This window comes from Pyricularia oryzae, chromosome 2 (genome assembly GCF_000002495.2).
Source record: "Pyricularia oryzae 70-15 chromosome 2, whole genome shotgun sequence".
Classification (NCBI taxonomy): Eukaryota; Fungi; Ascomycota; class Sordariomycetes; order Magnaporthales; family Pyriculariaceae; genus Pyricularia; species Pyricularia oryzae.
The window spans coordinates 5,796,473-5,820,925 of NC_017850.1; the positions used below are offsets into that span (position 1 = coordinate 5,796,473).

Here is a 24,453-nt window from a genome sequence, read left to right on the forward strand (position 1 = left end):
GTCCGCAGGCCCCGCAGCCCACATTCGAAGAGGCTAGCGTCAATTTTTAGCGGCCAAAATAAGGTACTGTAACCTGCAAGCCTACCCCCAACGGTCTGGGCTCCACGGTACTGTACCTGTCTGTATTCTGGAAGGTGCCTACAAAGCAGCGGAAGCTTACCTCAGTTTACCTACCTCCTACAGCAAAGGCAGCTGCGTGCTTTGCTCGCACTGGTCGCTCTTATTGGCAGCCCAGCTTGCATTTATGTCAGGAAGGGTTCCACAAACCACACCACACACATGCTGGAGATCAATCTGACCCGCCCCCACCTCCAATCTCTGGATTTCAGGACGAGCACAAGAGGGGGAAAAAACTAATATCAAAAAAATAAGGCTGCCTAGTAGGGTCGCAAGGCTTGTGTTCCAAACCGAAACTAACTCGTTACCAAGGCCTCGGAATTTAAACAAACGAGATAACGGATCGGCCAGGGTATGGGACCAATAACGGCTGCCTGAAACCACCCCGGAAGATCAACGTTGAAATCCTTTCCTTCCTCAAAAGTTTTTGAGCCCCAACCATGGCAGATCAACCCACCGTTGCACCAGCCTTGTCGACGCCAGCCGAACACCTTTTCGAGCACGTTTCTGACGAGGCTCGCGTCGACACAGGCCAGGAGTCTCACGCCACCAATCACGATCTAGCCGTCGTCTACGAAGTTGCCCGCACTGCCCAGGAGCTGCATGATGGCGGCCGACGTCGCATCGCGCTGCAGTTCCCCGATCATATGCTGCCCGATGCCCCTGCAGTAGCGGCTCTTCTAGAGGATGCGCTGGCGGTCCTGTGTGATGGGGGTGATGCTGTCGTCAAGTCTGACAAGCCTGAAGCTGCCGCATCGAGCCAAAGCGACCCAAACCCTCATGTTGCTGTGGCCAAAGTCTCGGAGTCCTCCAGCCAGGCTGCCACTGATGTGCAAGGCTCATCATCAAAAGTCACAAAGACCACGTCCACAGGCCTCCAGAAGCAGAGGATATACATCCTCGCTGACACTTCCTACAGTGCCTGCTGCGTCGATGAGATTGCTGCTGAGCACGTCGACGCGGATGTGGTTGTGCACTACGGCCGATCATGCCTGTCCCCAACCTCTAGGCTTCCAGTCATTCATGTCTTCACCAAGCATCGCCTCGACCGTCAAGCTGTCATCAGTGAATTCGTCAGGGAGTTCCCGGCCATGGACAGTCGAGTGGTTCTCATGGCTGATGTTGCGTATCAAGATCACGTGGACTCGGTTGCGTCTGATCTAAGCGCGCGTGGATACACCAACGTGCTAACGACCTCGGCCATACACCTCCCGTTTGGCAAGTTGCCTAATAGGACTGCTCGAAATTCCAGCGGAGATAGTGTCGAATTTGAGGGGCCATCAGCTGCAGACCTCACCGAGTATGACATATTCCACATATCCACTCCCCCTACCTCGCTTCTCCTCGCACTTTCATCTCGGGTCAAGTCCCTTCGCATTTTCCCCACCGCCGCACCCAACGCATCGTCATCTTCGCATTTGTCGGATGCACCGTCTGTGGCTCAATTCTCCCGCCGCCTTCTCGGACGGCGCTACGCCAAGCTGCTCACCCTATCAACGGCTGGTATCATTGGTATTTTGGTCAATACCCTTTCAGTTTCAAATTATCTTTCCTCTTTGGACGCGATTCGCAAGCAGATTGCTGCAGCGGGAAAGAAGAGCTACACGGTGGTGGTTGGTAAGCTGAACCCGGCGAAGCTCGCAAACTTTGCCGAGATTGATGGCTGGGTGGTTGTTGGTTGCTGGGAAAGCAGTCTGGTCGAGGATGATGCGTCCTTTTATAGGCCAGCCATTACCCCCTTTGAGCTCGAAGTCGCCCTCATGAAGGATGAAGAGCGGGTATGGGGTGACAAGTGGTGGGGCGGGATCGAAGCTATCAAGGCACCACAAGAAGGCGTCGACACGTCTGCTGGAAAAGAGAAATCCGCGACTGGGCCTGACGGACTTGCATCTCCTGACGCCGAAGACGACGATGATGAGTCGGAACCACCAGAGTTTGACCTCCGCACAGGCAAGCTGGTAAGTCGGAGTCGCCCGATGCGTGGCCAACGGGTTGCAAATACCAGCACAGGGGACGATGCTACGTTCCGTGCGCCAGTGTCTGGCCAATTGGCGGTGCGGCAAAAAGCAGAGGTTGCGACAATCAATGGAGTGGTCAGCCCTGGCGCCGAGTTCCTGCGGTCTCAGAGGACCTGGACAGGCCTCGGCAGCGACTTTGATACCGAAGAAAGAAGCACTGTGGTAGAGGAGGGACGTAGTGGCGTCGCCCGGGGCTATACGGTTGGCAGTGATGCTGATCGTTCATGAAAGTTTGAGGCACTCTTTGGCGACAATCAGAAAAGAAACATTACCCTATGAAATCTCAGCAGTGGAGGACAATTGCGATTCTCAGTTTTCGTCCACGAAGGTTACCACAAACACTCGAACACATCTCGCTATTTGATTTATAGAGATTACAACAGGGCGTGGTTTGGATTCTCACGGTTCTGGCCTGCTATATGCTCAACAGAATAGCCCCAGAGAGCTGTCTCCACGGGATCAACGCGTAGGCCACAAGAGTCCAAAGATTGGCCAGAGGTATCCAGATCAGTGGTCTCACCATATTCATCGTGAGATATACGAACCATCTGGACCCTGCGGCGGTATGGATTCGTCTCGAAGAGGGTTGAGGGCTCAAGCTAGATACCAGTGCGTGCCGATGTGATGAGGTATGCGGCATATCCATTGAGTTTGCTGGGAAATATTTCACGTCAGCCACGGGGTCGCCTTTCCTCCTCAACAGCCTCCAATGTACATTTTCTATGTACTTACGAAGATGATGCATGCCCACCTTTACCCACAGGACAAGATCCTCCTGCATGAAGCTTTCGCCGTCCAAGAAGCGCGAAAATTCGACTGGTGGATTGTGCACGTCCTGATTCTGGTACGCATGCGAGTCCATGGCTCCTCGTCCTTCTGCCTCGTGACGTGGACGTCATGCTCATATCACAGAGCCGCGTTCCTCAGGTTGCTCGAGTCGCGCATCGTTAGCTTTCCGGTGCCTTGCGAAACGACACGGTACCCCCTGTTCTCACCGAATTTGTTCTTGGCACCGATGTTGACTACCAGAAGCTGCGTCGCGCTGTCGGCGTCCCAGTCTAGCGGCCCCTGCTCCTCGCCGGCGAGGATGAAGCGTCGAAGCTGCATCGACTTGTCCGAGGCCCCGTCAGGCCAGAGCGCGGATGTCCACTGCAATGGATCCGTCCAGCGAGAAGGTGTGCGAGACGATTCTAGTTGTAGTTGAATATGGTTCCCACATGCCACCTGCCTCACGACGAACTTCACTTTCCTTGTAACGCTGGTGTACTCATTTGTGCGTGACCTAGGGCCATGACGCCGTCTCCGGGTCGATTGGTAGTGGATCGACCAGATTATCCTGCGAGACCGCCTCCCCTCTGATCCAAGGTCACCCACGCAGACGTATCAGGAAGACTGCGTTTATCACCATGCAGATACGGTAACGTTTCGCTCTTGTTGGGTTCCATAGTTTCCACGAGCACGCTGTACTTCGTCAGCCCGAAATCATGGATACTCATCCTAATGCCAAGAGATCGAGAGACAGGGAAAAGTCCAGCGTGAGCTAACATAGTATTTGACTACCTACTCGCCAGCATCATCCACAGAGGTGAGGTTGAGCTGCTTGCATGCACAGAGCTGTGTTTTAAGCTAGCTACATCAGGTACCTGTCTTGGGCCGTTTGGGCATGGAGCCAGCAGCCTGGCAGCTGCTGTGCCTTGCATACCCTCAAGTAATAGACAACAGGATAAATGAAATGGCATCATCCGTCTTGTTTTCCGATGAACTCCCAAGGCTAAATAGGCAATTTCCTTTGGGACCTGCATATACAGCCCCTCACCCGCCCCGCCATACATGCATGTGCGACCCGGATGAAGCGTAAATCTTGCTGTTCGCGATTGTGCTGGAGATATTTAACCATATCATTCTTTTTTTTGGACTAGACTTACATCAATCAGGGACAATATGAAAAAAAAAACTTGCATGAATACCCGGGGTACTTGTATACCTGGTATTGGTTGTCTGAGTGCTTATCCTGCTTCAAAAAGCCATTTCATCGCCCCGCTCGATATCCAAGGCCATCGTGCCACCGCCGTTTCCACCACTTGACGAAGAGCTTATTCGCACCAAGCGCAACCCTTATGGAACTGATTTCGAAAGCAAAAGAGAAGCCGCAAGGTGGGACCGCTTGGAAGCCCTTGCAGACGATGCCAGGATGGATCATGACTACCCAAACTGCTGGGGCTACGTCTTTTTGTTGTCGCACTTTCTACGGTCCCGAGTGTGGCGACGAAAAGGTCGCAGAGGCCATAGAGAGACTCGATGCGCTCGCAAAGGATTGGGCCAACCATGATGCGACCGGCTACAGGGAAGGCAAAAGAAAAAGGCCCTCGACCCTACACCCAACGATATGCTGTGGTCCCGCCACTACAACATCGTAATTGAGGACCCGGAGCTCGCCGGCGCCACCGCCGGGAACGTCGGCTACCGTTTCGAAGACTGGGCGAATGAGCACATGCGTCTAGGTGGGTATACCTGAAAATGCGCGAGTGGCCGCTACAATGTCTGCCTGTTCTTTGAGCAGGAGACGATGGACAACCTGCTTGCCATGCCAAAGGACCTGAATGAATTAGACAAGGTTTAAGATCAGCGTGCCCGCCGGTGCTTCGTCAAACTTGTTACTGGTGGACACCTCGATGAAGAAGAAAGGCCCTGGTACTTCCTCGTGGAAATGCACGAGCTGTGGGACCTGTGGTTCCCCGCCGGTAACATTGAATTTTCTGAAATTGTGTGGCGTAGCAAGATTGATGATCAGTATGTCTTCTATGGCCTTGAAGACGGTTAGTTCCTGTGCTGCCCACGGGGGGACGGGTGACGACCACTGGCATAGGTGCGGTGGCTCTATAAATATGGTAAGTACTTCCAGGTATATAGGCCCCAGGACTGATTCACTTGATAGCGGAGGCTAGGTACTTAGGTCTTATTGCACTATTTTGCTTGCGCCTCCCTTGAGGTGTGCAGATTTATGAAGCAGATCTTGTGTGTCCCCATTACCGATATAAAAGCAGTGCGAACGATGTGGATGGTATTCGAATGAATGCCCCTCGTTGTAGCAGTCTCCGTGAACCAAACTGCCTGCCTCCTTTGCACAAAGAGTCAGCACGGGGTATTCCAGACCGCATACACCATTAAACCGCCCTTCACACGCCCTGCCATCTCAACATGGTGTCCGCTAGTGTGGCAGAGAGTATACATTGTGAGCAATTGCATCTTGCCGAGAACAACGCCTTGAGAAGCGGCTCTGTTATCTAACTTGAGTTATATCTATTGAACCGTGCCGGTCCTACAATGCGTCGATGGCTCCATTTGTTGTTAGTGCAAGTGGTGATAGTGTTAGTTCATGTTTGCGGGGTATGCCAAGCCCAAGCAAGATCAGCAAACAAAAATTCGGCTGTTTTTATTCCGAATAAAACAAAAGCCAAGTTGCGGCTCCATGCTCAGTAACCTGAAGCGGTGAAGTTTTAGAGGGAAAGGTGGACGATCAACTGCACTTTAAAGGTCCAGAGTTGAGAGTTGTTTCTTTGACGATGTGCGCCTGTAACTGCTCGTTGCAACGTTTCACTTGCTAAGTTGACCTTGCAGAAAGTGGGTTCTTGTTGTCTACGGTGCAGCACCGTACCAACTGTACTCGGTATACTGACAAGGGGCTCCTAATGTGACCGACTTTGTTATTGCGAGATTGGCGTAGAAGAGGGGGGAAATTCAACAGGGTATATCAAGCGAACCAAAAAAGAGCCATGACGTCGCGGTTGCAAGCGCTTCCGAGCAAAATAACAACAAAGACAATGCGGGGAACAGCAAATGTAGCAATTATACCGCAGTATGTAGTATCCGAGGTTGACAGGGGGCTTGGTTTGGCAAGTATATTGATGCCGCTTCTCCCCGAATGTATCGAATCAAAAATTCCCGGTCCTTGTGCGCCAGCTAGGCAAGGAAGGCCCAGTCAGTATCCCTTCCACTATGCGCTCGCCTGTTGCTCTGATCCTGGCACTGGCCGCGGCCAAACCCGCCCTTGGTTTCCCAGGCATCCCGACTACGCCCTTCACGCAGAACGGCGATGGAGTCTTGGACCTGACGGGACTCAAGGCCATCGTGGTTAACGAGTTGCATGCCGACTCCAGAGACACCAAGGGTTCGACTCTGATCCCACCGACTCTCGAGGAGTTTGCCAAAACCTTTGCGGCTGATGTCAAGTCCGTGTTTGGTCACGAGATCTCCGTGACACGCGGATCCGATGCTGCCCCTGACGCAATCTTCTTGACGCTCGGAGAGGCTGGGGACTATCTTGACGTCGCCGGTCGTGAGACCTCGGAAGGCTATACTCTGGAAACGGCCAGCGAGGGCGTCACCATCACAGGCGCAAGCCCTCTGGGCGTCTGGTGGGGAACCCGGACTCTGGTGCAGCAAGCCCTGCTAGGTCAAGGGACTCTGCCCCTTGGGCGTGCCGTTGACAGTCCCGGCTGGAACAGTCGAGGCATGATGGTAAGCCGATTGTCCCCAGAAACAGGGGTAACTACAGCTGACAATCCCATTCAGATTGACGCTGCCAGGCACTATTATCCTGCAGAGTTCCTCATCGATATGTGCTCCTACATGTCATTCTTTAAACAGAACACATTTCAGCTGCATCTGTCCGATAACCTCTGGAACAATGCGCGCATATATACCTATGAGCGCCAGATGGAGCTATATGCTGCATTCCGTCTAGACTCGGATGATCCAGCTGTGGCCGGCCTCAACAAGCGCCAAAACGAGTCGTACACTCGTGATGTCTTTGACGAAATCCAGACCAAGTGCGCAGCAAGGGGCGTCACCATCCTACCAGAGATTGAAACGCCAGGTCATGCGCTAGTCATCTCGCAATGGAAGCCCGAGATAGGCATGTCTTCCGACTACAGCCTGCTAAACATTTCGCATCCGGACACCATCCCGACTGTCAAGGAGATCTGGCGCGTTTTCCTGCCCTGGTTCCAGAGCAAGGTTGTGTCTATCGGCGCAGACGAGTACAGGGACGAGTCACTCGAACCATCGTAAGTCTTCTTGTGTGCCGCCCAGGCTTTACTTTGAACTGTTATATTAACCCACAGACAATAGTGCTTTGGCCGATGAATACACTCGCTTCGTCAACGAGATGAACGACTTCATTGTGAGCACGTCGGGGAAGAAAGTGCGCGTCTGGGGAACTTTCCCTCCGCGTAAGGGTGGACATGGTAAGCATACGACCGCTGCAGCAGCGCATGCGCAGTGCGCGTCTTCTGGATGTGCTGGGTTAGATGATCCAAGCTGACATTTTGTTCTGTCAGTCGATACGAGTGTGTCTGTACAGCATTGGGCACCTTGGGAAGCCGAACCTGTGGTCGACTGGCTTCCCAATGGCTACAGTGTGATGAACTCGGGAGATCGCGTCTACATTGTGGGCAAGTGGTCCGAGCCGTACCCTCAGGAGCTCAACCAAGACTTTATCTTTCATGGTACACCTGGCGGCGGTGCTTTTGCGCCCAACATATTCGACCCAAACAATGCGACGTTCAACGTGCCGCGAAACGAATCCAAGATTGAGGGTCACATCGCGCCGTTGTGGAATGATTATGGGCCCAACTCTACGACGGTTCTTGAGACATACTGGTCGTGGAGAAACGGTCTCCCCGCACTTGCGGATAAGCAATGGGGTGGCGAGCTGACGGAGACCGAGTATCCTGCGCTGTTTGCAGCGTTGCAACCTCATGTTCCGGACCAGAACCTTGAACGCAAGGTTGCCTCCCAAGGACCGACCATCCTCGAGTACAACTTCGCCAGCGGGCAAGCAGGCGAAGGCGGCCAGATCCAAGACCTGTCTGGAAACAACTACCATGCGACTACCACATGCGCCGACAGCAACGACGGCATCGTGCTCGACTCGTCATGCAGTGTAAAGACGCCGCTGTCTTCCAAGGGGCGCAACTACACGCTGTCCTTCTCGATCAAGCCGAGCTCGGATGCAAAGGGGCCCATCTTCACGGGACCCGATAGCGCACTGTGGTACGGCAACGGCACCATCGACCGCGTCATGATGTTCTCGGGCGAGAGCGTTTACGCGCTCAACTACACGTTCCCTGTCGGGGAATGGGTCGACGCGAAGCTCATCGGCAGCGGCGACAGGACGTACCTGGACGTGAGCGCCAGCAGCGGAGGGACCACCGCGCCGACGGGGCCGATGGAGTTCCTGACGATCATTGGGTGGAACGGTGAGAGGTTTGTGTGGGAGAAGATGGCCTTTGAGGCCCCACTGGCGACCATTGGTGGTGGCGGTTTTGAGGGGGTAGTCAGCCGAATGAAGCTGGTCGACGACTGAGATTTACGGATAAGGGTGGTTGGATGGGGCAGAAGACAATCCAGTAGCTAGCGGCGAATAAAGCTCAGAACTAGTCATATCTTAACACATAGGCAAGATGGAGTACCGTACTTTCGTAAGCAAGCCTGGGGAATGATCCGATGATACCTGACCATCTTGGGTATAGGGACTGGCTCTAGAGGCGGCACGTGAAAACGGTGCGTGTTGTGCATGAGGTTGGTTGAGGGCGCCTAAAAAGAAAGCTGAGGCTGGGGTGGATGACATCCCTGTACTTACTGTCTGTGGTGCTAGGTTCTACCGTACTCTAATCTAGAACATAGAACTAGTTCTAGCAACCTTGTCCACCGTAGCCTGGTGCCAAGGACCCCCTTCCGTTCTTTGCTTTTAGTGGGGTTTGGTATCTCCTCTTGCTCCTCAGGGTGGCAGCCATGAGATAAACCGCCAGCCACCTTTCAAAATTCACCCACCTACTGAGTGGAGTAAGTGGTGGTGGTACTGTAGAATTTACTTGGGTTAGGGAGAAAAAGAGCTTGGACCACCCCTCCAACTCTCGGCAACAAACATTTGTGCGTCGCTTCCACGAGCCGCTTCCATCATTCGCTCGCCGCCCCGTCCGTCGGTTTTCTGCTCTGCACCCAAAGAAAGGCCAACAACTACTTTGTTGCTCAACAGAACCACCCCGTCCTGTCGCCCCAAACGTTACCCAAGATTCGAGGACACATATACTCAAAAATCAGCCATTAAACGGTACGGCGGCGAGCCTATTCGGTGGAACTTTACCACTTTTTATCCCCCCGAGACCCCGACTCGGTGGTGCATGAACTAATTAGCCCTGTGGTTTACGTCAACAGGAAGAAACCTGGCCAATCTTTCCTCCACTCGACGTCACCACCGCTTTTCCCGAGTGCGCGCATCTTAGCAGAAAGCCCCCTCCTCGCGACAGCCTCAATCCCCAAGGGCAGCTTCACGAGCGATTTTGCTTTTTTATTTTCTTTCCCCTCTCTCCGGTGATCATATAAAAAGCCGTTGGGCTTGAACAAACAGCTCCACCAAGCCATCGCACGCACACAACCGTCAAAATGTCTGGGGAAGCATGGTTATACCTCTTTGCGGTACTGGTGAATGCCGTCAACCTGTTCCTGCAGGTCTTTTTCACCATCATGTACAGCGACTTGGAATGGTACGTGAGCTCCTTTGCTTCCTTGCTGGCCACCTTTTGCGCCGTTATCTCGTCCCAAGCGCGCGCATATATCGCGCATATCGCGTCAGGGGTCTTGCGTCAAAGAAGGCGTTTGCTAACCGTTGCCCATGATGCATACAGCGACTACATCAACCCTATCGATCTCTGCAACCGCCTCAACACCTACATAATCCCCGAAGCCGCCGTACATGGATTCCTGACGTTTATCTTCCTGATCAACGGATACTGGCTGCCACTCATCCTTAACCTGCCCCTTCTCGGCTGGAATATCAAGAAGTAGGTTTTTGATCTATAGAACTCAAGGCCGGTGTGCGTCGCGCCGTGGCGAAAAAAAAGTTTGATGCTGACGCTATCGCCTGTCACAGGATCGTTGACAACGCGCATCTTTTGGATGCCACCGAGATTTTCAGGAAGCTTAACGTGCACAAGAAGGAGTCGTTCATCAAGCTCGGCTTCCACTTGATCATGTTCTTCTTCTACCTCTACAGCATGATTGTCGCTCTGATCAAGGACGAGTCACACTAGAGTGTTACCGCCCTCGCCTGTGCGGAGTTCTTGTCCATCGCGATGTTCTGCGGCACCGTTGTGCTCTTGGACCTCCTGATAGGATCACCACTCCATCGTACGTTCCTGAACCTCGCGCTTCGCGTGCAGCTCCTGCCAGGGTATCATCTTATACCCTGTTGAGGCTCGCATCCTCGAAATAGAAACAAGGCGCAGGTGGGAAGAAAATTGGAAAACCGACGGGATCTTCATCCGGACCTTAGAGCACGGGAGCTTGTTATCCGGTCAACCCGTGAATATGGTTTGCCATGTGGGCAAAGAGGGAAGTGATGTTAATGAAGCCTTTTTTTCTGAATGAAATTTGGGGCTGGCGTTATACGGAGGAAGGGAGGTACTTTTTACAGGTTTTATACCAAGCGCTGCCAGTAGTGTCTTGGGTTTCCTTGTCAAGGCCCGGGGCATGGATGGTTACGATATGGCTTATCCTGGGTGGCGATTACCTTGGTTTAAATTATTCGGTGCAAGAGGTGTTCGGCATGATATTTCTCATAAATACCTAGTAATGAACAGCCTCAGCGATTTGGCTAATGCCTTGGACGAAAGCGCATTGTGCGGAGCACGTGCCTCAACTTCTTTGACAAACTTTGAAATGTTGGAAGATGCTTAATTTCGGAGGAAAAGAAAAACAAGAAATCAGAAAGAAAATCAGAATGATAGATGGTTAGATGAACATAGTTTATGTGTCATTTGTTTATTTAGTTTACATTTTGCAATGCCCAACTAGGAGTCACCAAATGCACCTCTTACGTCAGGGGTCACTCTTGCTACGTTTGTATTGTTGCCCAACTGTCAATCTTTGCGAGTCAACGTAGTCCTGACTCCTCGAGAAAGAGAGATCACCGCAGGGTTTACATGTTAAAATACTCCGTGTGTATCTAATCATTTCTAAACAGAACCCTACAAAGACCGAATTCCCATGACTGTGCTTTAAATCCATCAAAAAGCCATCCCATATACCATCTACGGCGTCTTGGACGTGATGTATGCCGGCCGGCAGTAGAGTGGGTCTCCACCTTCAGGACCCAGTTTTCCCAGTCGCGGCTTCAATGATAGGTTGCTAGGTTGTTGAACGTCGGCGACAGCAACACTTTCTAAAAAGGATATTCAACTCTACTGTTTTTCGCCATCCCGCCGAGCCCAAAAGCCTAGACACCACGGTAATCACAAATAACCCTCCCGGGTTTGTCTGGATATTCAGTGAGACCTTTCCGAATTCGAAACCCAACACCTCGATCGCCGAATCGCAAAAGCACCACAGAAAAAAAAAAAAAACCAAAACCATGTCCGGCTTCGGGGAGTACGCCCCCAACATGGTCCCCACGGACGCCCTCGTGGTGCGCGACCAGGCAGAGCCGGCCCATGAGCTGGTCCAGTATACGGGCGAGGACCTGGCGCGGCCGAAATTCGGCCCGTCGAACCCCTTCCGCGACGACTCTTCGGCTGCGTCTGCGTCGCAAAAGCGCAAAAACGTGCTCACGGGCTTCGCCGAGGAGACGTTTGTGTCGGAGCATACGTTCCGCAGCAAGCACCGGGCGGTGGAGCGGCGCGGCGGTCCGGAGCGCGAGTTTCAGTCCGGGGCGGAAGTCAAGGCCGAGGCGGCGAGGATACGCAAGACGCGCGAGGGCAAGGGCAGCGCGCTCGTCGCCGAGGGCGACGGCGAGTACAAGGGCCCCTGGGCGTCGTACAAGTCTAGGCAGGCCCGTGGGATTGAGGTCGAGCTTGAGGGTGGTGGCGAGGAGTTGGCGAGCGATGAGGAGTACGAGATTGTCGAGGTCGAGGACGACGAGGATGAGGATGTCGTGGAGAGCGGTGCGGTCGTCCAGGCGCCGGCGGAGGCATTGGCGAGGCGGCAGCAGGTCGAGGATCTCGGCGACGAGACGACAACTTTCCATGGCTCAGAACTTCACGACTACCAGGGGAGGACATATATGCATGTGAGTTTGTCCCGGATCTGCGTTATGGTCACACACCATATACCCTCCTTCACTACTGACACACGTACCCCCTTCGACAGGTACCTCAAGATTTGGATATCGACCTACGGAAAGAGCCAGGGAGCACAACAAATTACATACCCAAGAAAATGGTGCACCAATGGAAGCATCACACAAAAGCCATCACCTCACTCAACTTCTTCCCCAACTCGGGCCACCTCCTACTATCTGGCAGCGCAGATTCGACCGTCAAGATATGGGACGTGTACCACCAACGAGAGCTGCTGCGGACGTACTCTGGACACAGCAAATCACTATCAGACACCACATTCAACACGCATGGCGACAAGTTCCTATCTGCTTCTTTCGACCGCATGATGAAGCTCTGGGACACGGAGACGGGCAAGTGCATCGCCAAGTTCACAACGGGCAAGACGCCACACGTGGTGCGCTTCAACCCGACGTCGGAGCTCGGTCACGAGTTTGTCGCCGGCATGTCGGATAACAAGATTGTGCAGTTCGACACTCGGGCGGGCAACGAGACGGTGCAGGAGTACGACCACCACCTGGGGCCCGTCAACACCATCACATTTTGCGACGACGGCCGGCGCTTCATGACGACGTCGGACGACCGCACCCTCCGCGCCTGGGAGTACGGCTTCGGCGTCCCCATAAAGTACATTGCTGAGCCGTACCTGTTCGCCATGACCCGCGCTGCCACCCACCCCTCGGGCAAGTACGTCGCCTACCAGAGCTCCGACAACCAAATCGTCGTCTATTCGAGCAACGACAAATTCCGCCAGAACCGCAAGAAGAGCTACCGCGGCCACAACAACGCCGGAAGCGCCATAGACATCGACATCAGCGCCGACGGCCAGTTCCTGGCCAGCGGAGATACGGGTGGCTACGTCGCCTTTTGGGACTGGAAGAGCTGCAAGATGTTCCACAAGATCCAGGTCGAGGACGGTCAGGTCAGCTGCGTCAAGTGGCATCCTCAGGAGAGCAGCAAGGTTGCCACAGGAGGCGCGTCGGGTATTATAAAATTCTGGGACTAATGGGTGGACGGGACGGCTTGGTACTCAAAGATTAAACCTGTTGGTTTTGATAAGAAATGAAATCATCAAAAAGAGAGTACCCTGACCCGCTTGTGACTATGATTTTTTTTAAAAGCTCCGGAAGAGTACTTCGGCATCTCGACGGCATGTTTTAGTCGCCATGGGGGTTGTGAGACAGCCTATTCTTTAAGCCTCGACAAGTATATCTCAAGTTACCTTGAGTGTTTTCAAACAACCACACTCCCGAGTTGGGGTGTCGGAACAAAACCATGAGGCTTTTACAGTTGAATCATCAAACCCACAACTTCCAAATGCTTTTCTCGCAAAGGCAAGATTGCCAACCAGAAGTTATTGTGCAAGACCGAAAATCTCAAAAGAGTCATATCATAATCCTCACACGAGGCACATGTTTCGAAAATGTGCAAGAATCAGCGTCCCATCCGAACGACATTAATTGTTAATATCAAGAGGCGTGCTCATTTAGCCTGGCAGGCTTGGAGTCAGGGTATTGTACAAGAAAACAACATACACACAAAACGAATAAACAATGAATGGACAAAGAAAAAAAAACAAAAAATATGCAAATGGAAAAATGAGAAAGAAGAAGTGAAGAAAGAAAATCACGCTGGCTAGAATATGCAGCCCACCCAAATGCTTTCGACAAACCCCCTCCGTCTGGTCGCGTAAAAACTCGCTTCGATTATATGTGGCCCTGCTGAGCCATACTGGGGGTCATATTTCATATACAAGACATTATGTACAACATTGTGGGAGTGTGAAAGAAGAAAAAAAGAAAAAAGAAACAAAATTAAAAAAAAAAAAAAGCTGGCCTAAGAGAATGATAATCTGGTGGAATTTCGAGTCCAATGGCGCCTCTAGAAGGAGCTCAGTCGTGGATCATATAAAGCCTGGGGGGATGCCGGCGTTTTGCGGAGGGATTGAGGTCGCTGCGGTAGCTGGCGGCATGGGAGGTGGTTTCGATGCTAAGGAGACACGTAGCGGAGCCGGCATAGTAAGTGATGACGCCTTCCCCGAGCCTTCAGAGTCCTGCGAGGCTTGTTGTTTATGTGACGAAAAGGCGCCATCTGGCATTTTGTTGGATTCCTCATTTGGACTTGACAACGCATCCTTGGACGATGATAAACCACGTTTCATCATACGTCCCAGCACAGTCACCAACTCGCAAGCGTCGTTGAACATATCGTTGTCAATGCCCTCTGATGCCTCGTACACCTCCGTGATGGTGTCCTTGGCCAGCTTCCGGCTGCCCGGTCCGTCGTGCATGCATTCGTACAAAAATGCGGCGTATTCGGTCTTTACTGATAACCGCAACGAGTGCGATCCCCATAGCAGCTCATCCGCCATCGACACCGCCTGCTTAAAGTAGGTGTGCGCCACGGGCAGAAAGTTGCCAGCGGGAAGGAGAAAAGACGCCGGTGCTTCAGGCGCAAACCCAGGTGGCGGACGCACTGTCCCACCTACTGGTCCTCCTTCTATTTGATGATTCGATTGCCCAGAGATCCTGCCCCCGATTTCAAAGCCGTAGTCATTACTCGCCGGACCCTTGCCTTTGTCGAGACGATGTTGCTCGTTGGTTAGACTCTTGATCTCAGGCGAGGCGGCACTCATGGTCGATACTGGAGGCTGGTTGTGGAATAGAACAAAGATGTGGTAAAAAGAAGCCCGCAGCTTGTACGCGAGCACCTTCAGCTCGACATAATGCCCTACCAAAGGCAGGACGTACTGCTCCAGCATGACCAGTCCTTGATTTGACAGCCATATTATATGAAAGTAGAGATCTAATGAAGGCGTGGATGTCCCTCGGGAGGTTTCAAGTCGTCTTTGCTTCCGGGCCTTTACCAGCTGCTGAGAAAGACTTATCGAAAGACCTAATATCTTGAAGAGCATCGATGCCAGCAGAGGATTCTCAGGCTCGACTGTCTTGGCAAACTTGCCGAGAAACTTTTGATCCACTTCGGAAGACGCCATCAGGCAGGCGAGTTCTCCGCTGTCGACGATTCCTATGAGTATTCATTAGTAGCTGCGTTGTCTTGTAGCATTGGCTTTGACGAGCCGACTACTCTGCTATGATGAGTTTCTTAAACATACCTCTCTGTCCTTTTTAGACCTTTACTTTGGTATGAAATTGCGTGAAAACGTTGAGAGATCCGGGGTGCTTTGATCTTGCGCCAGCCAGTATAGCGAGTCGTTTTTTTCCAAGCTGTCGAGAGGTTTCCGGCGGGTAGAGAACCAACGACAGTGCAAGGGGACCGGGCGTTGGACGGCACAAAGGTTTCCACGGGTGCCGACAGGCAGACTGGTAGGACCACAGATTCGCAAACGCCGCAAACGCCGCAAACGCCAAACTCCCGGTCAAAATGAGCAACAGAAAAGAACAGCTCCTGGATCCGAGTCATATCATAGCAGTAGGTTGCTGAGAAGTCGTCAAAGAAGATTAGGCTGTGATTAATTGGGAAAAAGAACGTCCTTGACTGTTTTCCGGTCCTGGTCACGGGCGCTGAATTGAAATGAGTGTGATCTGAAGTTTTGGCCTTGATTAACCGTACGAGGGTTTCGTCAGCTCCCACTCAGACGTTCCTTTCTTGCAGTAAGCCAAGCAAGCAGGTCAAGTCTGCCTTTATTGGTGCAACGGTGGCCAATTCGAGTTGAGAATGAAAGGAGGCCACCCCAGTGTGGAGAACGTGAGCCGAATTGAACGCCAATGGCAGTTGGCCGTTCCGGGCGGCCGGGTCCTTAGGGTCCTAGGTGCTCTGAAATTGGTGACGTCCAGTGAATCTCGAGTCCTGAGGAGGTGGAGATGCAAGAGAGGGCGGCCGGGTGTTTGAGGCTCAAGTCTGGATGGAGGTGGGCGGAAGGGTGGCTGGGCTTAAACTCGAATCAAGCATGACGACGCAGGCAGGTATATGCAGGTCGATCCTGTTGGCCGGGATGATCTCATATATGAGCCGGCAAAGGCTGCGTCTGGAAGAACCCTACTTGCCGAGACGACAGACGCCAAGAGATGAAATTCCTTTGATGGTCCTCCTAGGTGGTCAAGATACTGCAGCAACAGCACTGATTTTCGCTATCTTGACAACTCCCCCGTTTCAGAACTCCTGGGTTGTTTGGCGACAGGACAGACAGGCAACAGCAGTAAGGGCAATTAGTTGCAGCGGCGAAACCGAAACCCCCAAGAAGCGGTGAAGCAAGATGACCGTCCGGGAAACCTGTTGTGGGGGCCCAGTATTCCCCGGTCCACGGGACAAGATCTCGGGAGAAGCTGTCGGGAACCACAGTGGACTTTTTTTTAGGGGAGAAAGAAAAAGAATAATGACAAGAGTCTTGAAGCTCCCAATTAAACAATGACGATTTAAACTGGCTCAAACTTCCAATAGTCGAAGTGAGTGCAGATTGACGCCAACCCTGGTAAGGTCGTGCTTGTCTTTGGAAGCGCGTTTTTGGTGCGCTAGGAACAGACAGCGCCGAGTCGGCAACCGGCGCTACCTGAACAAAAAAAAAATCGAAAAAGTGGTCGACCACGTACGTAAACTACGTCGTAGCCTTTCAGCCAAAAGCAAAGGATACCTCGGACCTTTTGGTAAAAACGGTAGAAGAATCAAGCCGTTAAACCTTTCTTTTTTTTTGAGTGACACGCACGTACGCACAAAAAAAGAGCTGAGAATAAAAATAGGAAAAAAAAGTCAACGAAGGCGCGTAATAAAACGAGCGTGATGCGGCCCAACAAATGATGGGAGCCGCCGCAGATGGTAGGTGACTTTTTTTTCCTCCTTTGCTGACAGGCCGGGGGTCCACCAGTGAGACAAAACAGCCCTGCTTGAACTTCTCCTGTGTCTAGGATGAGAGAAAGAGGGTGCGGGATAGAGGAGAAGAGAAGAGATTCAGTGGTATGCGATCTCAGATAAGTTCCAATGCACCCTCGCGCATTACTGTCCGGTTCGCAGCCCGCTTCGTTCGCAAACCCAAGTTGCAGTTGCAGCGCAGTTGCAATGCAGCTCAGCGCAAGGATAGGCGGGGAATACCCAGGAACACGACAGGGATCACTGGTTTTGTCGGTTTTTTTTTTTCTTTTTTTCTCTCTCGTCGTTTCGTTTTGTTTGCCGTTTTTTTTTTTTTTTTTTTTTTTTTTTGGCGCTTTATTGTCAAAATATTGTCGGTATGGCCTCCAATGATGGCCGCGTCGAAGCGCGCGACTGCAAGGTGAGTTGGTCTCGGCTCATACAACCAACTTCGATTCCCTGGCCTCACTCCGCTCTTGTGCCGAGTTCAAACCGAGTAGAGCGCGCCCTTTGTCGATGCAGAAGAAAAAGACCCAGCAGGTCTCTCCACTATCTGCTTGATCTCTGGCTGGCTAAACCACTCCCGCGTCTGCTGCGACTGCTGCTGCTGCTTCCTGCAGCGCGCCTCGCCTCGCCTCGCCTCCTCCCCAGGCCCTCCTGCAGCATGCAGCTCCGGTTTTTCTGGGGGGCGTTCGGGAGCGGGTGGCTGGCGGAGACCTGGCTGTCAGACTAAGGTAGCTAGCGCGATTGGACTTGAATGCGTTAGGTGACGTTTGACTGAAGTGTTCGATTCTCGAGGCTGCATGTCAAAAAAGGGACAAGAAGAAAAAGACATGTTACAGAGTGTGGATGGGTGAACAATTAATTTCAGATTGGCGGTACGTAGCTACACGGTAGGTTATGGTATGCCGTTACCGGGGGATGAGATGGCTTGTGAAGTTCCCCTCAAAATGAGAGCCTGCTTTGATCATTAACGACATCAATTCCATTTGACCTTGTTCGCAACCCTGTAGAACATTCTTGGCAGCAACCTCGGCCGGGGATTGAGGCTACGTAGTAAGCGCCAGGCTGCCGGGATTGTTATTATCTCGTTGTTCATAACAATACGTTACCAAACCTAGGTAGTCAGAGAAGAAAGTAAAGACAAAGACCACACAGACAAAGCACATGTTCGCGCACAACCCAACAGGGCCAAACACGGGAAGGCGCGCTCCTTCAGTCACTTGTCTCAGACATGCAGCCACCAGACGCAACTCAGCGCAACGCGGTTCCGCTGTCTGGTACATTTGGGTAAGGAAAGGTACTTTGTGTGTGTGTGTGTGTGTTTCTTTTTTTTTTCGCCTTGTACACCCGAAAGTATACCGATAGATGTCTGCATCAAGCATGGGTTGCCCGCCCTTTGTTACTCTGGTAGAGACGACGAGACCGTGATTTTACTTGCTTTTTTTCTGGTGACAAGAGAGCAAACACCAAGTCTCAGAAAGTAATGTAAAAAGTCACGTCAGCCCCGGTCAACATATTTCCGGTCTTCTTTTCTTTTCCCCATATCTCCTCCTGGCCACTACCGGTGTGGGTAAAAGCAAAATTGTGGTTTTGCCATTGTGTAATACGTCGTACGACCGCAATTGACTTTTTTCTTGTGCCGTTCTTGGGGGGTTTGTTGCCGCCAGGTACCAAAGCTTGCAAAAGGTAAACAGCCGCCTACAACACCATTCTCCCTCCTCCCAGCCACCATATTTTTCTGATTGGATCTTAATTGTGGGCTCTGCTGCGTGGCTTCAACTTGGCCCAACCTCACGCCTCCTCTTTGGTCCTTGCTTCTCTTTTTTTCCGAGGTGTAAGTGTTAATAATGCCTTGCTTAAATGGCAAACAAAAAAAAATATGCCAACGCATTTGCAATGCTTTATTTACTCCGTATCAAGGACAGTCGCGTATTTGCTTCTCCCAATTCCATAAATCATCAACAGAATACCACGACACCTGATGTCGCCATAATAATAAAAAATAAAAATAAAAATAAATAAAAAAACACTGCACATGAAATAAAAACCGGAGACTCTGCAGTGCAACATGGCCATGCTACTTGCTACCATATCAGGAACGCGATATGCAACAAGTCAACAAAGGAGCAGCCGCCCGTTTGTTTCAGGGGTTCCTCATTTGAGCAAGACAAACACGATTTTCGTAAACAGAAGGAATCGAGGTTCAGCTATGCTATCGTACTTCCCACGCCCGCTTTTCTGCTTCATATTATTCCTACATTTATCATCCGGTATCCATCCCCTTGTGGCAATCCCGTGAGAGATATGTACCGCTATAAACACAAAAAGAAAATCGTCCGGTAATCACGTTCAATCCATAAAAATGCGTACTACAAACAAAGGGGGTATAGTATAGTCGCAAAAGACAAGGTAAAAAAATGCAAGAAAAAAAAGAAAATGTCAAAAAAAAAAAGAAAAAACATAGCAAACCAAAAACGCATCCCCAGGATAACAAGATGCTATAGACCCAGGTCAACCCCGCGCAATTGCACCTCGGTGATGCCTAGCAGAACTGGGGCCCGGTTTTCGCCTGCGGCTACCAACCAGGCCATCGCTGTCATAAAATCCCCTTCCAAAGCGCTCGTGACCTATGGTGATGATTTTTATAATGTTGCCAAACGCAACGGCGACGCTACCCATGCCGACCTTGACCATCGGGCCGAGCTCCGATATCATGAGGTGCTGATCCAGTAAAACCTCCTCATCCTCCAGCATGAGTGGCCTCGTGTTATAGTCACCCTTCTTCTCGAGCTGCGTGACTGTCCAGACCTCGTGGTTATCCTCAGCTCTGCTACCCGAGAGGTACTGCAGCGGTGGTGTGGCCCTTCGCCTCCGCAGTTTTCCGTTTGTGTGTACAGGCGGCTCGGGCGGCGGTGTCGACTTTCTGGGACGCTTTTGGCGGATTCCCACTACACAGCCGCTCGGCAAGGCAGCCCAGGACCCCGGGTTTTCCACGGTCCGCCTAACCTCTCGGGTTTCTTTCCATGAGTATCCTCCACAGGCACCAGCCGGAGAATTCCGAATGCTAATGGTACCACCCTCCTCTGCATCTGGAAGGTATGTCTGAAGAATACAATCGCCCGATTCCGCCTTTACGTAGACCAATGTGAATGAGCTCAGTCCTTTGGCGCCGGACTCTGTCTTTCGAGGGTATGAATGAAAGAAATTTAACGTCCTGGGCTGGATTTGGTCGGTTAAAAACGTGTGTATGACTGAAGATGTGGCAAAATCGACGAGTTCCACAGATGATGTCCGAACAGCCAGATATGCGGAGTATGACGGCATAGGGAGGACTGCGTGTATGTCCTTCTCGCCCGACGGAAGCTTAACCTCCTCTGTCTCCCACTGATCGCCGATCGCTGTTCCTTTGTGTATACACGATCGTCGAGAGAGTGTCAGGAATGATGTAGCTTGACTCGAAGTAGCTGCAGAAACAGTTAGCTGTGTCCAAAGTTGTTTGCTTGTCTTCGCATTTTCAAGGGGCAAAGTCACTTACGATTATCTGCAAGAGGCACCGCGCAGCTCAGGGGACTCTTGCAAACAACATACTCCTTCGACTCGCCTCTTTCGGGCCACACCTCCACCATCGTGCCGTTTCGTCTCATCAATACGATCGAAAGATCGGCGCCTTTCCGTCTATTACTGAAGTAGAATGCCTCGGCTTTGTGGCCGTTAAGTTCAACATCAACGGATGGGCCCCAGGTCCGTCTGCCTAGATCCCATAACCGAATCTTTGACAAAGACAGCAGTGCAAGCCAGTGCGAGTCATCGTCTATAGCCATGCCCAGTACTGGGAATGGGTCTCTTTCTGGAACATCTGGACTCGTCACAACGTAGCTGGTTCCCAAGAATCTGACATCCCAGACCCAGATCATTCGATCGAGGCCGGCCGAAACCACGCGTCCATCCGGGGTGGCTGCCATCATAGCCACATCCAAAGTGTGTCCGCAGTTAACCGTCTTAACCGAGATTAGCGGATCGTCGTCCACTTCACGATCTCCTCTCGCTCCGGCGATCTCATCCCAGAGTAGATAATTCAGCAGAAGTCGAACAAGAGCCAAAAGCACAACTATGGCGAGTATGAGTGGTACTGTTTGGTGGTGTGCAAAGTCGTATACTGCTGGAAGTAGAAGTCGTTCGCCCCTCGGAGGGTTTCTGTCGGATCCCTTCATAACAAAAACAAGGGGGTCATAAACACGTGCGACATAACTGTGGGCTTTGGGCTTCACCACGTGTATGACCTCCCTTGCTGTATCGTGGTCCTGGAGACGTAGCCATGAGGTGGGGCTCCTTGCTTGATGGACATCAACCAGTAAGGACGACTTTGATGGGTCAGTAGCTTTGGTCCTCCTGAACATCCTCCCCAAGGTTCGTAAGACCGTTTCGCTCTGGAAGAAGTGCCATTGTGCGACGAGAACAAAGGCGAGCATGACGATGATCCCGGCGATGCGTGTAGACAGCGCAACTTTCCCCTGCAAAAGCGGCTCCATCCAAGACTTCTGGGGGCGTTCCTCGGAAATGGCTCTGGTGTGTTTCTGAGATGACTTCTCGAGTGCGTCGCTGAGCTCAGTGCGGCGGACTTCGACGCTCAAGACTGATAAGAAGAACGTCGATAGATAAAAGAAGTCGAAAAGAATTGCGATTGCCGCAAAAGCGCAAAAAGCCGACACTCCAGGGAAGACAACTCGAGACAAGCCTAGTATAATGAGCAGATATTGCAGGACGCTAGCAACTGCAACATGTGCCGTCTCACCAAAAGCCTGACCGATCCTGTTACCAGTGCTGTCCTCCGAGGGGGTTACAATAACAGCGTTGATGAGTCTGAACATATTCTCCAAGCTCATCGACCAGACGACGATAGGGTAGGCTGCCTGAGGGATCCTGGACAAGTCGATCTTGAACACTGCGCAAACAGTGAAACTGGATATGACAGAGGCGAAAATTTGCACTACAACAGTGAGTATCAAGCCAGTTTTTGACTTGACTGCGCGCAGCTTCGATAAGCTGTGCAGGAAATATATAAAGGTGAGAAAGTAGGCTAGACTGAGCCATACCAGATCCCAGAAGGATATCGGGCGGAATTGGAACTCGTACAGCTGGCTCGGCATGCTGCGCCCATCAGCAGGATAGGCCGTCCACTTGTGTTTCATGCGCAGTGCCAGCGCCTCTGCTTTTCTTGCCCATTGGCGACCCACCGGGGAGTCTCGTAGGTGAACCAGTGTGATGACCAAAGCATCGGCGGCAACGAGGCGACGGTCCTCAAACCGCTTACCGCTGAATACAATCGAATGTCGCAGCGTCACGTTTACCGATGTCGACAGCGTCTTCTTGGCGTTGACGGTTCCAATTATGTCCGGGTCATCTATAATCTTCTGCGCATCGCCCGACCAGTACTGGAGGGGTGAGTGGTAAAACCATGACATGTTGTTCCGTCCGTTGATGACGTGAAAGGTATCGCGCTCCTCCGGGGTCAGGTCGCCGTTGGGGAGCCCCGTGACAGTGGCCATGGCGAGGGGTCGCCTGGGGTTAAAGTCCTTGGTGGAGCCTAGGAGTTCGTTCTGCAGCTCTAGTGCGCCCAGTATCACCTCCCGGTCCAAAGCCTTCATATAACTGCCATGCACCCAGATAGTGCGCATGATAACGTCCGGCTCGAATCCGGCTTGCGCCTTGACGGCTTGTGCGTCGGTCCAGACATGGTGGGGGAGGTTGGATGCACCATTTGAGAAGTCGGTTGTGTATAGAAATGGGAATGGATATATCAAGACGGCCGCAACGGCAACGGCGAGCAAGAGTACCGTATCGACGTGTCGCGCAACGTAACGACCATAACGAGTGAGGTTCCTTCTAAAAGGATGAGACGGCGCGAGTACAGGAGCTTCGGTGGTGCTGCTCGACGTTAGCAATTGTCTCGTGATTATGGCGCATATTCTTCTGGCTCAGTGCAAGAAGCTGCTCCCGGCGGGGAGGGATCTGACATACCCCCGGAGCGGATATAAAAGGTACCAGATCATTGATACAGAGTACGCTTCATACTATTGGTATGGAGCTGTTTATACTTCGGTTGGGAATAGAATTTGAAGGACGCGGAGTTCATGGTCGAGAACTTGGAGAAAAGAGCTGTTTTTGAGCGACCTGGAAAGTCTGATCGGCCGACCAAAGTGGCGTGATGGATTTACTAGGCAGGAGAACGAATGAAAACAAAAACATAAAAAAAACCAACAAATAAATTAAAGATGATGGATGAGACTTTGAAAGAAAGGCTGCGCCAAGGGAGCGAAGAAAGTAGTGTTAATCAAGGAACTGCAGCTGCCGGGTTATCACCCTAGGCTGGGATGTTGGGTAGCCAGGCGGGTCTAGGCTTGCGCCCACCAGCTAGAAATGTGTCTGCCAAGATGGTGGCAGGAACGTCAAGCTAACTGCAACGGTTCGACGGGGACATCAGTGCGGCTGGACGTAGCGGCGCTTTTTGGCAAGCAGGATGGGCGTACCGTCGTGGCGGACCACGCGACGGAGAGACGATCGAGGCGAGACGCGGGGGACCTATCGAGGAGTGGTGTGATTTGATGGTGACTAAAAACCGTTTAAACGCTCGGACATGGAACTTTTTTCAACGGACTAATTGTTGCGATGAGGGTTCTGGCTTTCCATATCTGGATGGTTTATTTGCTCTTTTCTTTGTTGCATTTTCCTTCACCTCTGAAAAGCTCGTTGAAACGCCATCGCATCCATCGGTCGACAGAGAAAAAAAGTGTGGGCGGGTGTGTGAGTGTGTGAGTGTGTGCGTGTGTAGGCGGGGGGGAGTGGAATGGGGTCGACTTTGACAGCTTCGTGTCACAAATGGAGGTACGGAAATGGGCAAATTCAAAAATCCGTTTTTCTTGGGATGGGAAAGGGAGACGGCCGGCAAGGCGGCTGGCACAACAATGACTGACGCACTGGAAGGGAGCTTGGGGCATTTCACCTCAGGCACGGCTAGCTTGGCAGGGGGAGGGGTTTTGCGTGTGAAGGCCTAACGTCACTTGGTATAGCAAGAGTGGGCCTGGGCCCGGCGATCTCCATGGGACTGAAAGTTTACTACAGTAAGTCTAGCTCCAATGCGCAGTTTTTGCTTCTCTATCTGTCTGGGTTCCAACAGTCTGCAGTATAGTAACGATAGAGGTAATTAAGCAAGGTACATACGGAGTAGTCTGCACAAGATAAGAAGAAAAACCTGCATTAACGAGTTTGATGCAATTTTTTGTTGTCTTGTCAATATGTGGGGTTTCAATATTCTGGCCAGAAAGCAAAATACGGTCCCATCAGCATAAATACGTAGGTAGTAAAATCAAATAAACTGCGGAGCAAAAGAGCCGCCTTGA

At 51.8% G+C, this 24,453-nt stretch overlaps 8 protein-coding genes across 8 annotated transcripts; 6 read left to right on the top strand and 2 right to left on the bottom strand.

Moving 5' to 3' along the window:
* The first annotated feature begins 328 nt into the window (after positions 1-328).
* Positions 329-4,165, top strand: MGG_12288 (diphthamide biosynthesis protein 2). The gene has a single exon (XM_003715043.1). It carries the CDS (start codon positions 558-560, stop codon positions 2,361-2,363), a length of 1,806 nt encoding a protein of 601 aa, XP_003715091.1. The 5' UTR covers positions 329-557; the 3' UTR covers positions 2,364-4,165.
* Positions 4,166-4,326: 161 nt separating this feature from the next.
* MGG_12290 (uncharacterized protein) lies at positions 4,327-5,315 on the top strand (the record flags this gene model as incomplete). Its single annotated transcript, XM_003715044.1, has 3 exons — positions 4,327-4,392; positions 4,480-4,636; positions 4,757-5,315. The coding sequence occupies 3 exons, from the start codon at positions 4,327-4,329 to the stop codon at positions 4,954-4,956; spliced, it is 423 nt and encodes a 140-aa protein (XP_003715092.1). The 3' UTR covers positions 4,957-5,315.
* A 614-nt stretch (positions 5,316-5,929) lies between these two features.
* MGG_12291 (uncharacterized protein) lies at positions 5,930-8,605 on the top strand. The gene is made up of 4 exons (XM_003715045.1): positions 5,930-6,653; positions 6,708-7,201; positions 7,266-7,381; positions 7,475-8,605. Exons 1-4 carry the CDS (start codon positions 6,132-6,134, stop codon positions 8,500-8,502), a joined length of 2,160 nt encoding a protein of 719 aa, XP_003715093.1. The 5' UTR covers positions 5,930-6,131; the 3' UTR covers positions 8,503-8,605.
* Positions 8,606-8,898: 293 nt separating this feature from the next.
* Positions 8,899-10,994, top strand: MGG_08132 (uncharacterized protein). The gene is made up of 4 exons (XM_003715046.1): positions 8,899-9,249; positions 9,354-9,682; positions 9,824-9,979; positions 10,069-10,994. The coding sequence occupies exons 2-4, from the start codon at positions 9,582-9,584 to the stop codon at positions 10,226-10,228; spliced, it is 417 nt and encodes a 138-aa protein (XP_003715094.1). The 5' UTR covers positions 8,899-9,249; positions 9,354-9,581; the 3' UTR covers positions 10,229-10,994.
* A 297-nt stretch (positions 10,995-11,291) lies between these two features.
* Positions 11,292-14,423, top strand: MGG_08133 (pre-mRNA-processing factor 17). The gene is made up of 2 exons (XM_003715047.1): positions 11,292-12,201; positions 12,282-14,423. The coding sequence occupies exons 1-2, from the start codon at positions 11,548-11,550 to the stop codon at positions 13,254-13,256; spliced, it is 1,629 nt and encodes a 542-aa protein (XP_003715095.1). The 5' UTR covers positions 11,292-11,547; the 3' UTR covers positions 13,257-14,423.
* On the bottom strand, positions 13,692-17,887 carry MGG_08134 (uncharacterized protein). Its single transcript, XM_003715048.1, has 2 exons — positions 15,366-17,887; positions 13,692-15,277 (listed from the first exon to the last, which is right to left on the bottom strand). Exon 2 carries the CDS (start codon positions 15,243-15,245, stop codon positions 14,154-14,156), a length of 1,092 nt encoding a protein of 363 aa, XP_003715096.1. The 5' UTR covers positions 15,246-15,277; positions 15,366-17,887; the 3' UTR covers positions 13,692-14,153.
* MGG_15059 (uncharacterized protein) lies at positions 17,446-18,194 on the top strand (the record flags this gene model as incomplete). Its single annotated transcript, XM_003715049.1, has 5 exons — positions 17,446-17,474; positions 17,674-17,787; positions 17,896-17,931; positions 18,081-18,109; positions 18,175-18,194. 5 exons carry the CDS (start codon positions 17,446-17,448, stop codon positions 18,192-18,194), a joined length of 228 nt encoding a protein of 75 aa, XP_003715097.1.
* A 1,011-nt stretch (positions 18,195-19,205) lies between these two features.
* MGG_08135 (uncharacterized protein) lies at positions 19,206-23,966 on the bottom strand. The gene is made up of 3 exons (XM_003715050.1): positions 23,075-23,966; positions 20,592-22,981; positions 19,206-20,520 (listed from the first exon to the last, which is right to left on the bottom strand). The coding sequence occupies exons 1-3, from the start codon at positions 23,104-23,106 to the stop codon at positions 19,568-19,570; spliced, it is 3,375 nt and encodes a 1,124-aa protein (XP_003715098.1). The 5' UTR covers positions 23,107-23,966; the 3' UTR covers positions 19,206-19,567.
* Between the last annotated feature and the right edge of the window lie 487 nt (positions 23,967-24,453).